At 41.2% G+C, this 14,737-nt stretch overlaps 1 protein-coding gene across 3 annotated transcripts in view; it reads right to left on the reverse strand.

Annotated features, from left to right (window-relative positions):
* Positions 1 to 12,404, reverse strand: part of MYLK4 (myosin light chain kinase family member 4) — an 81,780-nt gene extending 69,376 nt beyond the window's left edge. For 2 of the 3 annotated variants that reach the window (XM_032861448.1, XM_032861447.1), the window contains exons 1-2: positions 12,175 to 12,404; positions 10,603 to 10,867 (exon numbers count right to left, since the gene is read on the reverse strand). In XM_032861448.1, the coding sequence (XP_032717339.1) occupies positions 10,603 to 10,867; positions 12,175 to 12,191 (282 nt within the window). In that variant the 5' untranslated portion in view covers positions 12,192 to 12,404. Of the gene's footprint in view, positions 1 to 9,814; positions 9,862 to 10,602; positions 10,868 to 12,174 lie in introns of those variants that run through there. The other variant, XM_032861452.1, reaches the window with a different exon arrangement.
* Positions 12,405 to 14,737: the final 2,333 nt, after the last annotated feature.

Below are 14,737 nucleotides of genomic sequence, written 5' to 3' on the forward strand. Positions count from 1 at the left end.
CATTTCAGATAATGTGAAGATAATACAAACTGTCCTTGGAAAATTCATCAGAGACCATTTGTTTTCAAATACTTCACATTTAATTAAAAAAATAAATAAATTCCAGTTAAATTTTCTTCAAATAAATGTAATTTTCCTTTTCACGTCTTTGGGCAAGCTAACATATTCAGCAGATATCATGATACATAGCGGTATAACTCTGGGCAAGTGCCTGATGTCATTAAGCCTCATTTATCTATAAAATAGAGGTAATTATTATACAAATGCATTGGACAATTGAGGATTAACTGAGATGCTGTATTAAAATTCTTAACAGGTGCCTGGGACACAATAAACATAAGTGTTAGCAATCATTAGTGTTATCCATGGAGCCAATCAGGTTGTGCTTACAAGGTTTAAGTGAGTTCTTATTTGTAAATTGCTTAGAACAGGTTCTGGAACACAATGAGGGCCACTTACGTGCTTGTTAAATAAAATAAGTAAATAAATAAACAGACCAAACTGAAAGCATAAATCCTAAAAGTCAAATGGAAACACAGCCTTAAGAATTCAGAAACTTACCTATATTATTGTATTAATTCAACTTGCTTATTCTGGAAGGTTGGGAAGAAAATGGGGACCTAACATAGGTCACTATCCATTCTTAAATTTCTAAATAAGTACAGATTGCCAAGGGGTCTAAAGGGAGATCCTAACATAAAACGTCTCTAATACGGGGAACTCAGACTAAACAGAAAAGAGACATTTTCTACCTAAATGCGTATCCTGTGTTTACCCTTTAAATAAATAATCTTGTTTCATCAGATTCTGCCTCTTTTTGATGCCATCAGCGGGCATCAATATGTGAAATTGCTTGTGTCTTTGAGTTCCAGGTATCTACACTCCAAAGCAGAGTTGTATCCTGCAACGACTATGGGACAGTCCCAGAGAATCAACAGTGTGTCTTCGTGCAGTAGAAACTCAGTAATTCTTTATTGAGAAGATTAATATAGAATATGGACACAAAGATCTAAATGACTTTGATACAAGCTGATTAACTACATTTACATTCCTGTTTCATCAAGTACATTTTTAAGGAAGACTGGCTCTTTCAAAAACAAAAGAGAACAAAAGCTTTGAGCATCTGGTGGTGAATAATGCTATGATTAACTAGGACGCTTTGGTCCCACTGCCGTATTTTGTGCTGAGGAGCTAGGAGTTTGCCCATCATTGCCTGTTCATCATCAGGGCAAATGTCAATGCAGTGGAAAAGGTCAATAATTTGAATGATTATGAAAACAGTTTTTAACTTGCAGACCTCCAAAGGGTCTTAGGGTTCCCCAGGGGGTCCAGGGACGTCCCTTGGAGAACTGCTGGCCTAGTGGATGATGTCCCAGTGAAAGACAGTGCTGAACAAGGTAAGATTCATCATGAGTTCCCCTTGCCTGTTCCATCCCCCTGTTTCTCTTTCTTGGACAATTTGGAAAAATACCAAGGGTTGCTAAGACCTTCTTTGGGGTTTAGGCTGGAATGGGTGATGAGCACTTTCTGGGGCCACACAATGATGTTATCTGAAGCCCTCTCCAGAGAACTGAAGGAACATGAGTGACTCAGGGACGTGCAAAGGCCTCTGGCAGATTTTAGGAGACTTAGAAGCTCCAAATAAAATATTCAGCTCCTGCTAGTTCCTCCTCTCTTATCCTCCAGTGTCCAAGGGAGCTCAGAACCAGAAACCACCCTCTAGACCAAATATATGCTAGAAGCAAAGATGTCCAAGCTAGACGGGGACCCCTGGAATGACAGATACTCTGGAATAGAGGGATAGCACAATGCTTGTCAGAGGTTGATTATTATGCCCCGTCAAAACTCTGCAGTTAAAAACTCCATGGGTATACCTGCACTAGGCATTCCAGAAATAGCAGAGCAAAAGTCCATGTAGAATTGTACGGCTGGGGGCTCCTGGGTCACTCAGTCAGTTAAGCATCTGACTCTTGATCTGATCTCAGGGTCATGAAATCAAGTCCTGCATGGGGCTCCCTGCTCAACAGGGAATCTGCTTGAGATTCTCTCTCTCTCTCTCTCTCTCTCTCTCTCTCAAATAAATACAATTTTTTTAAAAGAGAACCATATGGCTGGATGTGGGGAAATGCTATTATAAAACATTTATATTGCACAGAAGGTAGAGTCATTTCTCAAGGACACAAGAAAAAAATACACTTACAAATTAAAATCTTGTCTCTGTAATTCATTTTTATACTTATCCCTCACCCCAATTAGTTCAGATAAGCCCCAAACCATATATTAAATAGAACAGGGAAAGCTTACAACCTTGTTCACTGCTTACATTTGGAATGCCAATGCTAGAAGCTAAAGATCAGGTAGACAAACGGAGAGGCTGGGCTCACACGCCCCTCATTCCAGCCAGGTCACTACCTTGCTTTAGAATTTCCTGACACCCGCCACTGACAGCAGCATTTAACCTGATCTCTCACCACCTGAGCCTTCTAACTGAGCACCTTGCTGCTCAGGTGCCCAGCTCCTGAGTTGAAGCCTTGTGGGAACTGTTCATAGAGGAAGAGCCTGATGCACGGGAAAGTTAAGAAGCAGGATGCTCCTGCCTAGAAAGAGGCCAGTGGGCCTGGCTGATGGCCAGTCATCTTTCGAGGCAGGCCTGCAGGACTCGAAAAGCTGCCCTGCTCCGGACCGGCTGAGCCAGCACCTGCCCGAGATACCTGTGGCGCTGTGTTCACATGGGACATGGCCAACACGGAGCCTTCACAGCCATGCAAAGTGCTGCCCACCCCTTCCGTGAAAAAGTCTGGCTCTAATGAAACTTTTGTTTTTTTGTAAAGAGCAACTTGGAAAACATGGTTGGGATGGTAATTCTGATTTTAGCTGAGAATAGTCCCTCCATGTAATGAATCTTGGTCAAGACCAGTTTACCCTTCTTGGGCTTTGAGTCCCCCCTTCAAAGAAGGATTTGGATGAGCTGACCACCAAGGCTCCTATGTGTCTAGATCCCTAATCTCTGAGTCACAGCTTCCTTGCTAGAGCACAGGTCTTTAGTGTCCCATTTGTTATGGAAATGCCACACTGACCTGGGCTCCTCAGAACCCCCCAGTGGACGAAGCCCATGAGCCATGGATTATACTGCAGGCTTGTGCTGGGATCCAAAGGAGCACGTTATTCCTACCAAATCAGTGGACTAGCAAGTCAGACGCTCTTCCTGAAGTCAAAGTTGCAAATGAGGTTGAAGTGCATGGGACACCCCTGGGAACCGACAGTCACCTATACGCAACTGAAAGGGCCAAGGGATTAGTCACCAGATGGATGGGACAGCTCTTGACCACTAGCGATGACCCAGTGCATCACTGTTGCCCGCCTCAGTCCTCTGGGTGGACAGCTCTGAGGTCATCCTACGCAGCAGTGGCGAGTCTCGCAATGTGAGCTTGTTGGGGCTTCTTTCCTTCTCTACTTCACATTCCCCAGCCCCCTACTCATACTTGTTGAAGTCAATTCCAAAAACAAACCATCTACCCACATGCTTTTGTCTTAGCTCTGCCTTCTGAGGGGACCTAAAGAGCGACAATAGGGAGAACACGGGTCTAGGCACGTAACAAGACGTAGACTTTACCTATTATCAGTTTTCTGCGTACCCACTATATTTAAGGAACACTTTGAATTTCTCTGCTCTCCGAGGCTGTCTGCTCATCACCAGTTTCCCTGGTCTTTGTTATTGTCACTACACAGTGAGCAGAAAATGAGAAATAGATTTGAAAGTACCAAGTAGCACAGGGCAAAAAACCAGAACTAGCCTCCTGAGCCTAGCAGTCCAGAGGCTAATGTGAGATCACCTCATCATTAGGGATTTGGGGTAATTTTAGACTGTACACTAATAAACCATTTTTAAAAGTATATGTGTGTTTGTTACTGTGTCTTTGAAAATCTAGAATAAACATATCAAAACCATGATTTCGCTCTGTTGTTGCTTTCACTAAAATTTTTTTAAATGACTTGGTATGTGAAAATAGTAATCGATAGGGGTTGAAGTAGCGAAACCCATGAAGGTGGACTGAAAACCTGAAGTCTGAGAAACCCTACCAGCTCAACATGCTTTCACAACTCTAATGTTTGAGGTGAATTTCATTAACAAGTATGTTAATATGTTCTTACTTAAGAGCAAAGACTTGATTCGCAATATTTATATTTTTTATTATATTGCTTTAACTTTTAAAGAAAAAAAGATTTTTTTCTCATATTACACTGAAGAACATAAAACTCTCATAATTTTAATTATTCTGAGACCCTGAAATGACACAAACAATATGACTCCTCTGTGTGTTTGGTTTAGGACACCCAGAGCTTTACATAGGCAAGCATTTGTACCCAACGTATTAGAAAAATCTTTCAACTCCTTTATGTTCTATGGATATCCCTATACTTGTATGCCAATGCTATGTTTTATGTTCTATGGATACAGAGTACACTAATATCACAAGTATGATCTCCCGATGCCTTTGGAAAAGGCAGTTCCTAAAACGTCTGTGCTTGTAGATATTTCTAAGACAATAGGTTGTCCACATTTCTAAATAACCATTAGCAATGGGGAGAGAAAAGCAAAAAGATACGTTATAAAAATCTAACTTAAGAGACATTTTCTTTACAGCTAAAAAGTTGCAAAAACTCCTTGAAATACATTCCCACAACATTCCCAATTAGCGCATATATCTTGCTGACCTTGTCATTGGGAAATAGTATGAAGGCTACATTCTGAGAGCTTGGGTGAATAACTCATTTTTTTCCATATAGCAGATGAAAACACGCATGGTATTTCCCACAGGAGATGTGTTAAGCAGCCAAAAATGAGTAATGCTTGGACAACACTGACCAAGTCTGAAAACATAGACCTAATGGTGACACTAGGTCAGACCCAAAGAGACTTAGAATGTTTTATGATCTCACTAAAAAAAAAAAAAAAAAAAAAAAAGTCTGTTCCTGCCTATCTATCTTTCTCCCATCTCTTTTACCTTGCCCTCAACAAAGATAGATCAGATAATATACCATTCCAAGGTTTGGCAATTCCTCTGAAAGTGAACTTAACGGTCCCCAAAATACTGATTGGGTCAGGGTCCCCCGGAAAGGGAGCCGTTATGAAAGTCCAATGCCTGGAGCTCTCAGTCCTCCAACACCATCAGGATGCTGAGGGGGCAGTTCCTTGTTGAATAAATATAAAGAAGCCATCTACATGCAGGTATAGGGACAGGGATATATGCCCAACTCCCCTGGAGAAATTTTTTTAACTATAAATCATGCATTCTCAACAAGGACAGTATCAGCCCCCCAAAGGGGTAAAATTGTTTCTTTAGGAGGGGTGGAAAAAAAGTATTCCTTTTAAGTATAAAGCACAGACATACCTGTAATGCGTAAGCAGGTATACTGTATATCTGTGGTGTTAAGATTTCATGGGAGGCGGGCTCCTGGGTGGCTCAGTGGGTTAAGCCTCTGCCTTCAACCCAGGTCATGATCTCAGGGTCCTGGGATTAAACCCCACATCAGGATCTCTGCTCAGTGGGGAGCCTGCTCTCCGCCCCCCGGCCCCCACAACCTGCCTTTCTGCCTACTTGTGATCTCTCGATCTCTCTCTCTCTCTCTCTGTCAAATAAATAAATAAAATATTTTTTTTAAAGATTTAATGGGAGGGGTTTCACTAGGGGGAGAAAAACCTAAAAGCTCTGTACAGAGAGTAGATGGTGATCAGGCAAAGTGGAGGGACACTGCTGTACATCCCCTTCCTGGGAACCAGGCTTGTTTCTGTAGTCTCTTCCAGTTTTATACTGTCATTAAAATAATGTATCTTATGCTAATTGATAAAAGAATTAAGTTTGTGGAAAGAGCTGTTTTCCCAGATGCAAATACCCTCTCTTGGGAGGTGCTAAAATCCTTAGAATCTGAATTATTTCTCTTCTTTCAGAATTGGGCTGTTCTCCTGACTGAATTCCATTCCTAGAATAGCTGCGGCATTACGTGAAAGGCATTATCTGGCAACGGTTCCAAAGAAAGAGCATATAGGCTGGGCAAGCTGGCTCCCCCACGGGGCTCCCCCAGGGGAGGTGGCCACCCTTCACGTGCTGCTTTCACCATAGACGTGATAAGGGGGACGGAAGTTTTGCTCTCGTGTCATTTTATTTTCATAATTAAGTCATATACGTAGTAGGGGAATGGAGAACGGTTGCCATTATTTAGCTCTGAAAACAAAAATAGCTCACCGACTTTAACATGCAGCAGGAACGGCTGCTTTGAGGTTCCCCGAAAGTTGGTGCAAGTGTGTGGAATGTTGAAATGTGCCACATGCCACTATTATTATCCCAACCCCTCCTAAGGCCACGGTAGTCTTAGGCAAGGATTAAGACGGGGCATGCATTCCGTCTCCTTTGGCAAGAACCGCTCCCTGGTTGGAAATAGCACAGTAAATAGAACAACAGTAAAATGAATCTGTCTTAGTTAAAAGCGATGTTACTACCTGCGTCTCCTCCAGAGCAGGAGTCTGTCTGTGACCTCCCCGTGTCATCACGGACTGGAACACACGCCAGAGTAAGGAAGACGAGATAAGGCACGCGCTACCTACAATCCAGATGTCTTTTCTTCTAAGTGCTAAGTCCATTCTCGGGGAGCGGCTATGGAAGCCACCTGGCTTATATGCTCCTTCCCTCGCCTGATCCAGCACGACGAGCACGTTCCCAAGAACACGCTTGTTTGCATGCCCGTTCCTGAGGAGCAGGCGTTGCCGGATGGCGGACGGTTCTCCCGGGGTCCTGCGATCTGTGTTTCCAGCTACACGATCAACAGACAATCTGTCTCTTTAAAAGGAAAAATAGGATGGCCTGCATGACAGATCTGAAACAGGTGTAGGGGCAGGGACAGACCCGCCGGTGACTAGGGACACCGACTCGAATGCACTTGTCCCCAGTTCAAGGACGATTAGCACCACAGAAACGGGCCTGTGGCTCACTGGCTGGGCCACCGCCAGGGAGCGTTCTCTGTTCTCCTGCCCTTCGGAGCAAAGGAGCAAAGGAGCAAAGAGATGAGGGTGGGGAAATGCAATTTTAAAAATCACAAAACGTCCGCCCTCGGCCGTGGTATTTTGATATCCACGTCAGTCATTCTGAGCACCGCTGGTGGTATAATTTCACAGTGGTTAGTCAGGAAATGCCATCTGCAATTAAGCACACCAACTGCAATCAACATAGGAAGATCCACGCTTTGTTCCAACCCACTCAGTGCTATTCACATCCTGTCGGTAAATATTTTTTGTTTGGCCTTTGGACCCTTTGTAGCAGGCATTTAAGATTCTGCCTCTGGTAGAGTCATCCTTATTTCTACCCCCACAGCTCTGCCTCACTCCCCTGGCTGGGACCGTGCCTTTCAGATGGAGGATGGGAACAGGGTTCTACAGAAAGGCGGCGGGTGGGAGGGAGAGCAAAGGACAAGGAGAGAAACATAGATAACCTTGGGCATAGAAAGTAGATATATGTGTCATAAGCAGGAGTAGGCAAAGGGAGGCAGACAGAACCAATTGGGAGAGTAGAACCCTGCTTGTCTGGCCCTTTTGTCTTTTATTAAACAAATGTGTGCACGCACATGTGTGTGTGTGTGTATTAAGCAGTAAATTATATCTAAGAGAAGTGTGTGTATTAAACAGTACATTATATCTAAGACAAGTATAGCAAGGGGCTATTCATATAGGTAATAAGGAACTAACCAAAGAAGAAAACTTGGACTTGATTCTATAAAAATGATGTTAATTACAGTTATGAGAGTCATTTACCATCTACGAGTTAATAGTATCATATAATATAATATAACAGTATAATATAACAGTCGCTACTGAGCTCATCCCTTGTATGGAGCAGATTAATTTTTTTGTGTTTTACTTTATTTCAACACCACATTATGTAGGTTTAGACCTTGTTTGTTATGGCATCTCTGCTATAAGCTTTTTAAAAGTTCTGCATTATTTAGGTGATTTTGAACCATCCTCTAGAATATAAAGCAATGAGAAAAGTCACTAGAAAACAGAATAAAAAGGGAAGTAGAAAAAGAAAGTAAGCAAACCATAGGAGAAAAGTAGAATATGTGGCATTTAACGAATTCAACAAAAAATAAAGTAGAGGAAAAGAAAGAAGATAGTTAAAATTAATCTAGTGGAGGAAAAGTAAGTGAAATAGAAAAACTTGGTTAAGATAAGGGGGAAATAAAGGAATCTGAGCATAACCAGCCTGGACTAGGGAGCAAAGACCTTTCCAGAAAGAAATTGTACTTCACACCTTCCAAACAAAGCTTCCACATCACTAGAGTATTCGGAATTCAGAGTAAATTATTTCCACTGCATCACAGTGACATTTTCTACTGTGATTAGCAATGCTAATCTTCTCAAAAAGAGAAGGAATAAAAAGAGAAAGGAGAATAAATTTTCTTCACTTACGGTACATTATGGCAAGCATTTTTTTTAGACCATCCCTGAAGAGTGATAACTGATATTGTAAAGATTTACTGTGGCCCCAGCAGAAGATGGAGACATGTCAGTGTAGCTCTGTCTGTAGACCTGCAGACATCTGAGCTGCTGGCGTGCCCTTCTCCACCCACCCATGGCCAGGGCTCGCTGCCTATCCTGGCACCCACTGACTGGGCCGGCCAGGGCCTCCAGGACTATGACCTTGGCAGCCACAGAAAGAAGAGCTCTGTGTCTCCCCTTCCATCCCTCTGCCAGAGGGCCAGAGGGCCAGAGAGAGAGAGAGACAGGGAAATTTATTGCTGACATCTCTGGGCCCTTCGCCACTTACAAAGAAGAAGCTGAATGGGACCTATGGAGCTTCCAGCCACTCCTTTCCACCTTCCGCATGGCATCGACTGCCGGATCGAGGCCAGGAAGCCCGGGTTAGACGCGGGACATCAGACCAAGTGCGAAGGACGCTCCTTTCTGAGGAGCAACATTCTCAGTCTCGTCCTCAAAAAATATCCCAAAATATTATGCCCCAATCATTTGATTTCAAATATCCTGAAGCAGTTTATCATTAAAACAATTCTTCCTTAAAACATTTCTGTTCCAGTTTAGCAGCCCCTCACTCTTCAAAGATAATTCCTACTTCTAAAAATTACACCACAGAATTACACCCAGAGAAAAACAGTACTGGAAAAATAATCGAATTCATATAAACTATTACCAGCAGCTGGCTATTTCAAAGTTATCCAATAAGATTGTTTTGTCTTCTCTGTCCTAGAGAAATTAATGAACAGAAAAAGGAATCCTTCTGTTTATTCATTTGCATCAAAACAGCCCTAAGGAGGAAGTCCTTCATATGGCACTTCCATTTAGTCCGTGGAAATTTCTTTTCTCAAGAGACCTAAGTTTCAACCCATCTCATTTCTTTTCTCCAGCACATTTTATCATTCCATACTGACTGACAGTGAGAAGACTTTTCTGCCCTAGTTCCTTAATGGCCCTGCTTCATTGTCGTTGACACAGTTAGAAATGCCCTCCCTATCTGAACAGTGCTCTTCAGAACAGTGGTTGGACAAAGGATGTTTCCCAATCCTACCTAGTAAGAATCACCTGCTCTGATCTTCTAAAATACTCATTCCTAGCCTTCAGCCAGAATGCAGAATTCACTTTCACAGATCTGTTCATTCCACAAACATTTTGGGGACCTCTTCTGTGCTAGTTACTAGGAGAGTCCAAGCACGAGTGATTCAAGGTCTTGACCTTGAAGAGCACTGTTGAGAGAAAGGTGACAAACATTCAAAACAATAGCATATGCTAGAAGAAAGGCACAGGCACCATGCTGTGAGGCCAACCCTGGGCCAGGAACTGCACTTCCATGGATCCATGAGTGGTGTTGACTGAGCCAAGAGAGGAGAGGAGACTGCTGCTGGATGACATTTCTCAAACATTTATCATGATGACAGACACTGTGCTAAGTGCTTTATATACATTATCACACTTAGCTTCCTCAACAGTCATCAACCCATTATTCTGATGAGGTAGCATCTTGGCTGATGTTAGGAACTTGCCAAAGATCAAGTAGTCAGAATCAGGCTCAGGACCTCATTGTGCACAACTGAGGACCCAGGCATAGCCTTCAGGGAAGGTTTGCTTGTCCCTGTCACTCACCGTCACTGTCAACAGTTATGCCACCCACGCTGTGAGGAATTCAAAGTCTTGAGAAAATTTGAAACTCTTCTACAGAGCAATTGTGCCCCTCATAGTGCTTCTCTGAATTTCACACGCAGATCCATCCTTGTAATTGATCCTGCTTTAGAAATGTGTGTTTCCAAAAGTTCTCATTCATAACGTCTAAGCCACTAACCACAATGAAGAGAAGCCTGCTGGTAGAGATGCACATTCAAAAGCATCTACTTACCAAACTCGGGTGTATAATCTACAACACATAATCCTCAGGGAAACACAACGAAAAATGTTTTAACCATAAAATTTCCTTAATTCTTCACACAAGCGACAAAAATAGAATTTGACGAGTCTGTTAAGTGACTACATTTACTGATTCATGTAAAAATAGATAAAGTAGAACGGATACTTTTTACAAGACTAAATTACCACATAATTACCTCATTCTTTCCAGATCTTGAGTCCTGTTCACTAGAACTTTCTTCCAGAAAACATTTCACTTTCTCAACCTTTTCCATGCAGTGGAAGAAAGCCATTTTCTCCAGTTTGTTACTGTTATAACATGTGTTGATTTCTTCCAGCCTCTTCACTTTTAACATCTTGGTGGTGAGTCCGATTAAGTTACTGTCTGGAGTGTGGTTTTCATCTCCCTCTGATTTGTAAATTAAGACGCAATCATGAGCTTTGAGCGTGCCTTCCTCTTGACTGTTTAAAAAAAAAAAAAGGAAACAAAGTTCTCATCACTTACTCACATATTTGACTTTTGAAGAAAATGACCAGTGAGAATTTTGAGGTCCCTTCTATTTAAACTGAAAAGAAGATCCAAAATTAGGAAGAGAAATGCCAATGTTAATATCAAGTTTCAAATGCTGGAACTTTGAAAGAAAAAAAAGGTTTTTTCCCCCCTTTTTCCTACAAAAGCGAACAGTAAAAGGCAACCTTCAGTTTCCCTGAGTGACTGTGTCCCTCACTGTATAAAATAAGATTTATATCAAGTGGCCAATTTATATATAGAATATAAAATTTTGGTGGGGCTAACTGGGATTGCAGATTTCGCTCCTCCCATTTCAGCAGGAAGGGCTTCTTCCTGTGTGAGGGGGTCTCTCATCCTTTCCCTGGGGGACTTTTGTCCATCTGGGGAGTGATCTCCACCAGATGTCTCAATTCCAGAGCTCTTCTCTGCTTATTTTAAAAATGAAGTTTCCTTACAGCCTTCTCACACAGATAAGATACCCAGATAGTTTTCTTTGCATTGTCATTAACTGCTAGGTATCAAGGAGTGCAAATCGTTGTGCTTTCCTTGAAATACTTTCATTACAAATTAAATAATACACATAATACTGCTCTGCTACTAGAGATCTACATATAGTATGTGTCCACATACTTGATGGTATGGGGGTTTGGGGAGAAATCGGTTGGAATTTGCAGCGGGTTCTCACCGCTGACTGCTGAGGCCCCCTGCTGGACGTTTTCTGAAAATTACTTCCAGCTTTTTCTCAAATTTAAAATCACCTGCAATTATCTCCACAAAACTTCATTTTTCATTCTCTGAACTCAGATAGTAAAATTCATATATACCTTGAGTTCCAAATTATTAAAAATCCAATGCTCTGTGAGATTCTTCTTAGACACAAAGACCTTACTTTAAACACTCTGAAATGTAAGTAGTACCAAACAGAGTTCTCTCTGATACATTATAGATCAATACTAGCATTCCTTCAAATTGCCCTGAAAAAAAGTCATTATTAAAATAAGGAGGCAGATGCATGGCTATTTCTAAGGCAAACTATGACTTATATACAATATGTAGCTGCAGATGGTACTCAGGTTGGATCAGGAAGCCACATAAAAACTAACATATTAAAAAGAAAACAGGTCCAAGATATAATAATTTTGCAAAGAAATAAAAAATGTTAAGCTCTACCTGGAGTTTGGTACAACCTGTTGTTTAAGGCAATATAGAAAGAGGAGATGCGAGAGGTTATAACAATTACTTAAAATACAGCAATTACCATGTATAGGAGGACATCCTAGGGTTTGGACCACTCCAAGTGCAGAGTACAATTTCCAGCAGATAAAAGGAAGTTTTGCAGAGTTCAAGATGACTACACAATTCTCTGGTAAAAGTCTTTACTCTCAGTTGGTGTAAGTCTTCTGAAAAGACAAGTGTCCACTCTGAAAGGAAGTATCCTCTCTCTCAAATGCCACTTTGAGCCCCTGTTTAAACTAATATGGTCCTTGATCTCATGTTGCTCAGCTGTTGCCTTCTTAGTCAGAAGGGGAAGAACATTAATTTTAGACACCAGGCTTTTCAAGGCCAATGGCTCCATTTCAGAGGTCAGGTAAGGAGAGGATGTACTGGGAACAGTGGATGAAATATCACCTTCACCTTTTCTTCTCATCAGTGTGGCAATACCCTCAGAATTACCAAGGACCATTTGCTTTGGCGATCAGATGCCCTGTTCTCCTGCCCCTTTTAGACTCATGATGATTTAAGTGCTCATTCCCAGCCAAGAGGATTCTGGGTGTGGGAATCCCACAGCCACCTTTGTTTGCCCATGTGACACATAGAACATACATAACTAGAATATGAGACATCTTTTGAAAACACAGCAAGTTTTGGTTTTCTCAGTGCTTAAGTTGATTTGCCATATCTCCAACTGTTTCCAGCTCTAGGAAAGGTCAACTGTTTAGGCATCCATGGAGTTGCAAAAACAAGAATGAATTTTCATAAATTCTCCTTACAAAGAACACTGTGACTTTCCCCCCCATTGTCTGTCACAGGTTAAGAAGAGGGACTCTAGGGCAAACCACCCACCTCCATGATCCTAACAGGAGCGTATCTCTGGATTTAGTTAAGTGGCATAAAACCTCGACTACCTGAGCTCGTAATACAGACAATCATACAATTCTTCAAGACCCAGAAATCATCTTCCTTTTTGGAGCCTTAGCTGACCCCTGAACTAACCAGCCTCTAGAGTTCTCTTGTTTTTCCAAAAGAAAAAAATTTCTTATTCTTAACTCAGATCATTGTGTTCCATATAATATAAAAATACATTTATATTTTGAGTAGCATATAAGGAATTGTAGCAAGACCTTTAAAAAGGAAAACTTTAGGTGTTTTTCTAGGATTAGAGAACTTTGTTCTTTAGAGGAGTAACTAAACAAAATAGGTATTTGCTAAAGGTAAATTATTTAACAAAATTGTTATGAAAAGAGTGAACCAATTTGAGGTTACCAATTTTGCTTGGACTAGTTAAATCATGAAAAAAGTGATAAAGTGATAAAATGACAAATCCCCTGTCCAAAGGCAATGTGTATGGCCTTCTGCTGATTTGACCATAACTTCCATCCAGACCATCCATATAGGATCAAATCTTCCATCCCCTCAGTCCAGCAAACCAGGTACAGGCTCCAGTGAACCAGAAAACAGCAAGATCTGCTCCTTTGCTTTTTCTTTTAATAAGTTGTTTTATTTTAGGGTAGTTTGAGATCTACAGAAAAGGTGAAAAGTGAAAAGATAGCATGGAGAGATTCCACATACCCTCTTGTATACGCAATTTCCCCTATTGTTAACATCCAACACCTGTCAGAGTTAATGAACCAATGCTGATATGAAACTGCATGTTTCATTCAGAGTTAATGAGGTTTTCCCTAGTGTCCCTTTTCTGTGTCAGAATCTCATCTAGGGATTTTCATTCCATTTAAAGCCACCAGAATTTGTGATGGATTGGATCTGGGGTGTGAAAGGAAGATGATAGACAAGGATGACTTTTCAATTTTTTTCCTGAGCATTTGAAGGTCAGAGTAGACATTAACTAAGATGGAGAAGGGCATGGCGGGGGTGGGGGACAATTTTGGGGGTGGATGATCAGGAGCTCAGCTTTTGACAGGTCCATTGGACATTTAAGTTGAATAGGTTGTGAAATGGAAATCTCGACTTCAGGGAAGAAGTCCAGATTGGAGATAAAAATTTGGAAGTCATCACATGTAGCTAGCTCTATGCACAATATGTATTTGATAGATATTTGTTGATTAATAACTAGAGAGAAGCTTTTAAATTATGTCTATCATAAAAAAGGAAAACTCAATTAAAACAATCTATGCTACTTGTCTTCTAAAATTAGATGACAGTCCAGTTCCTGCTATGTCATATTATTTTCAGCTTATGATAGCACAGAGGAAAGCAGCCTGGTACAATACTTGACCACCAAAAACAAAACAAAACAAAACAAAAACCCATATAACATATGCATGTCCATTATGATCTGTCTGCATAGCCTCAGCATCCTAAGTCCATACCCAAAAAATAATTAGAATGTCTTAAAGATGCTCCTATGCTTGGAAAAGTTGACAATGAGGCTATAAACAGACTCGGTGATACTTTTCCTGGCTATCCCTGATATTATGGAGATACAAATCCTTTTTGTTTAAAAGTACTAACCTCAGAAAAACCACATTCCACAAAGCCATGGGAATTGCAATTCATTTCAGGGGACATTTTCACTAATTAACGAGAGACTGTAATGTCAAAAAAGCCATATAAAGCATGGATGGCCAATGACCGTGTGCTGG

Source organism: Lontra canadensis, unplaced genomic scaffold (genome assembly GCF_010015895.1).
Source record: "Lontra canadensis isolate GAN:19392208 unplaced genomic scaffold, GSC_riverotter_1.0 scaffold21, whole genome shotgun sequence".
Lineage (NCBI taxonomy): Eukaryota > Metazoa > Chordata > Mammalia > Carnivora > Mustelidae > Lontra > Lontra canadensis.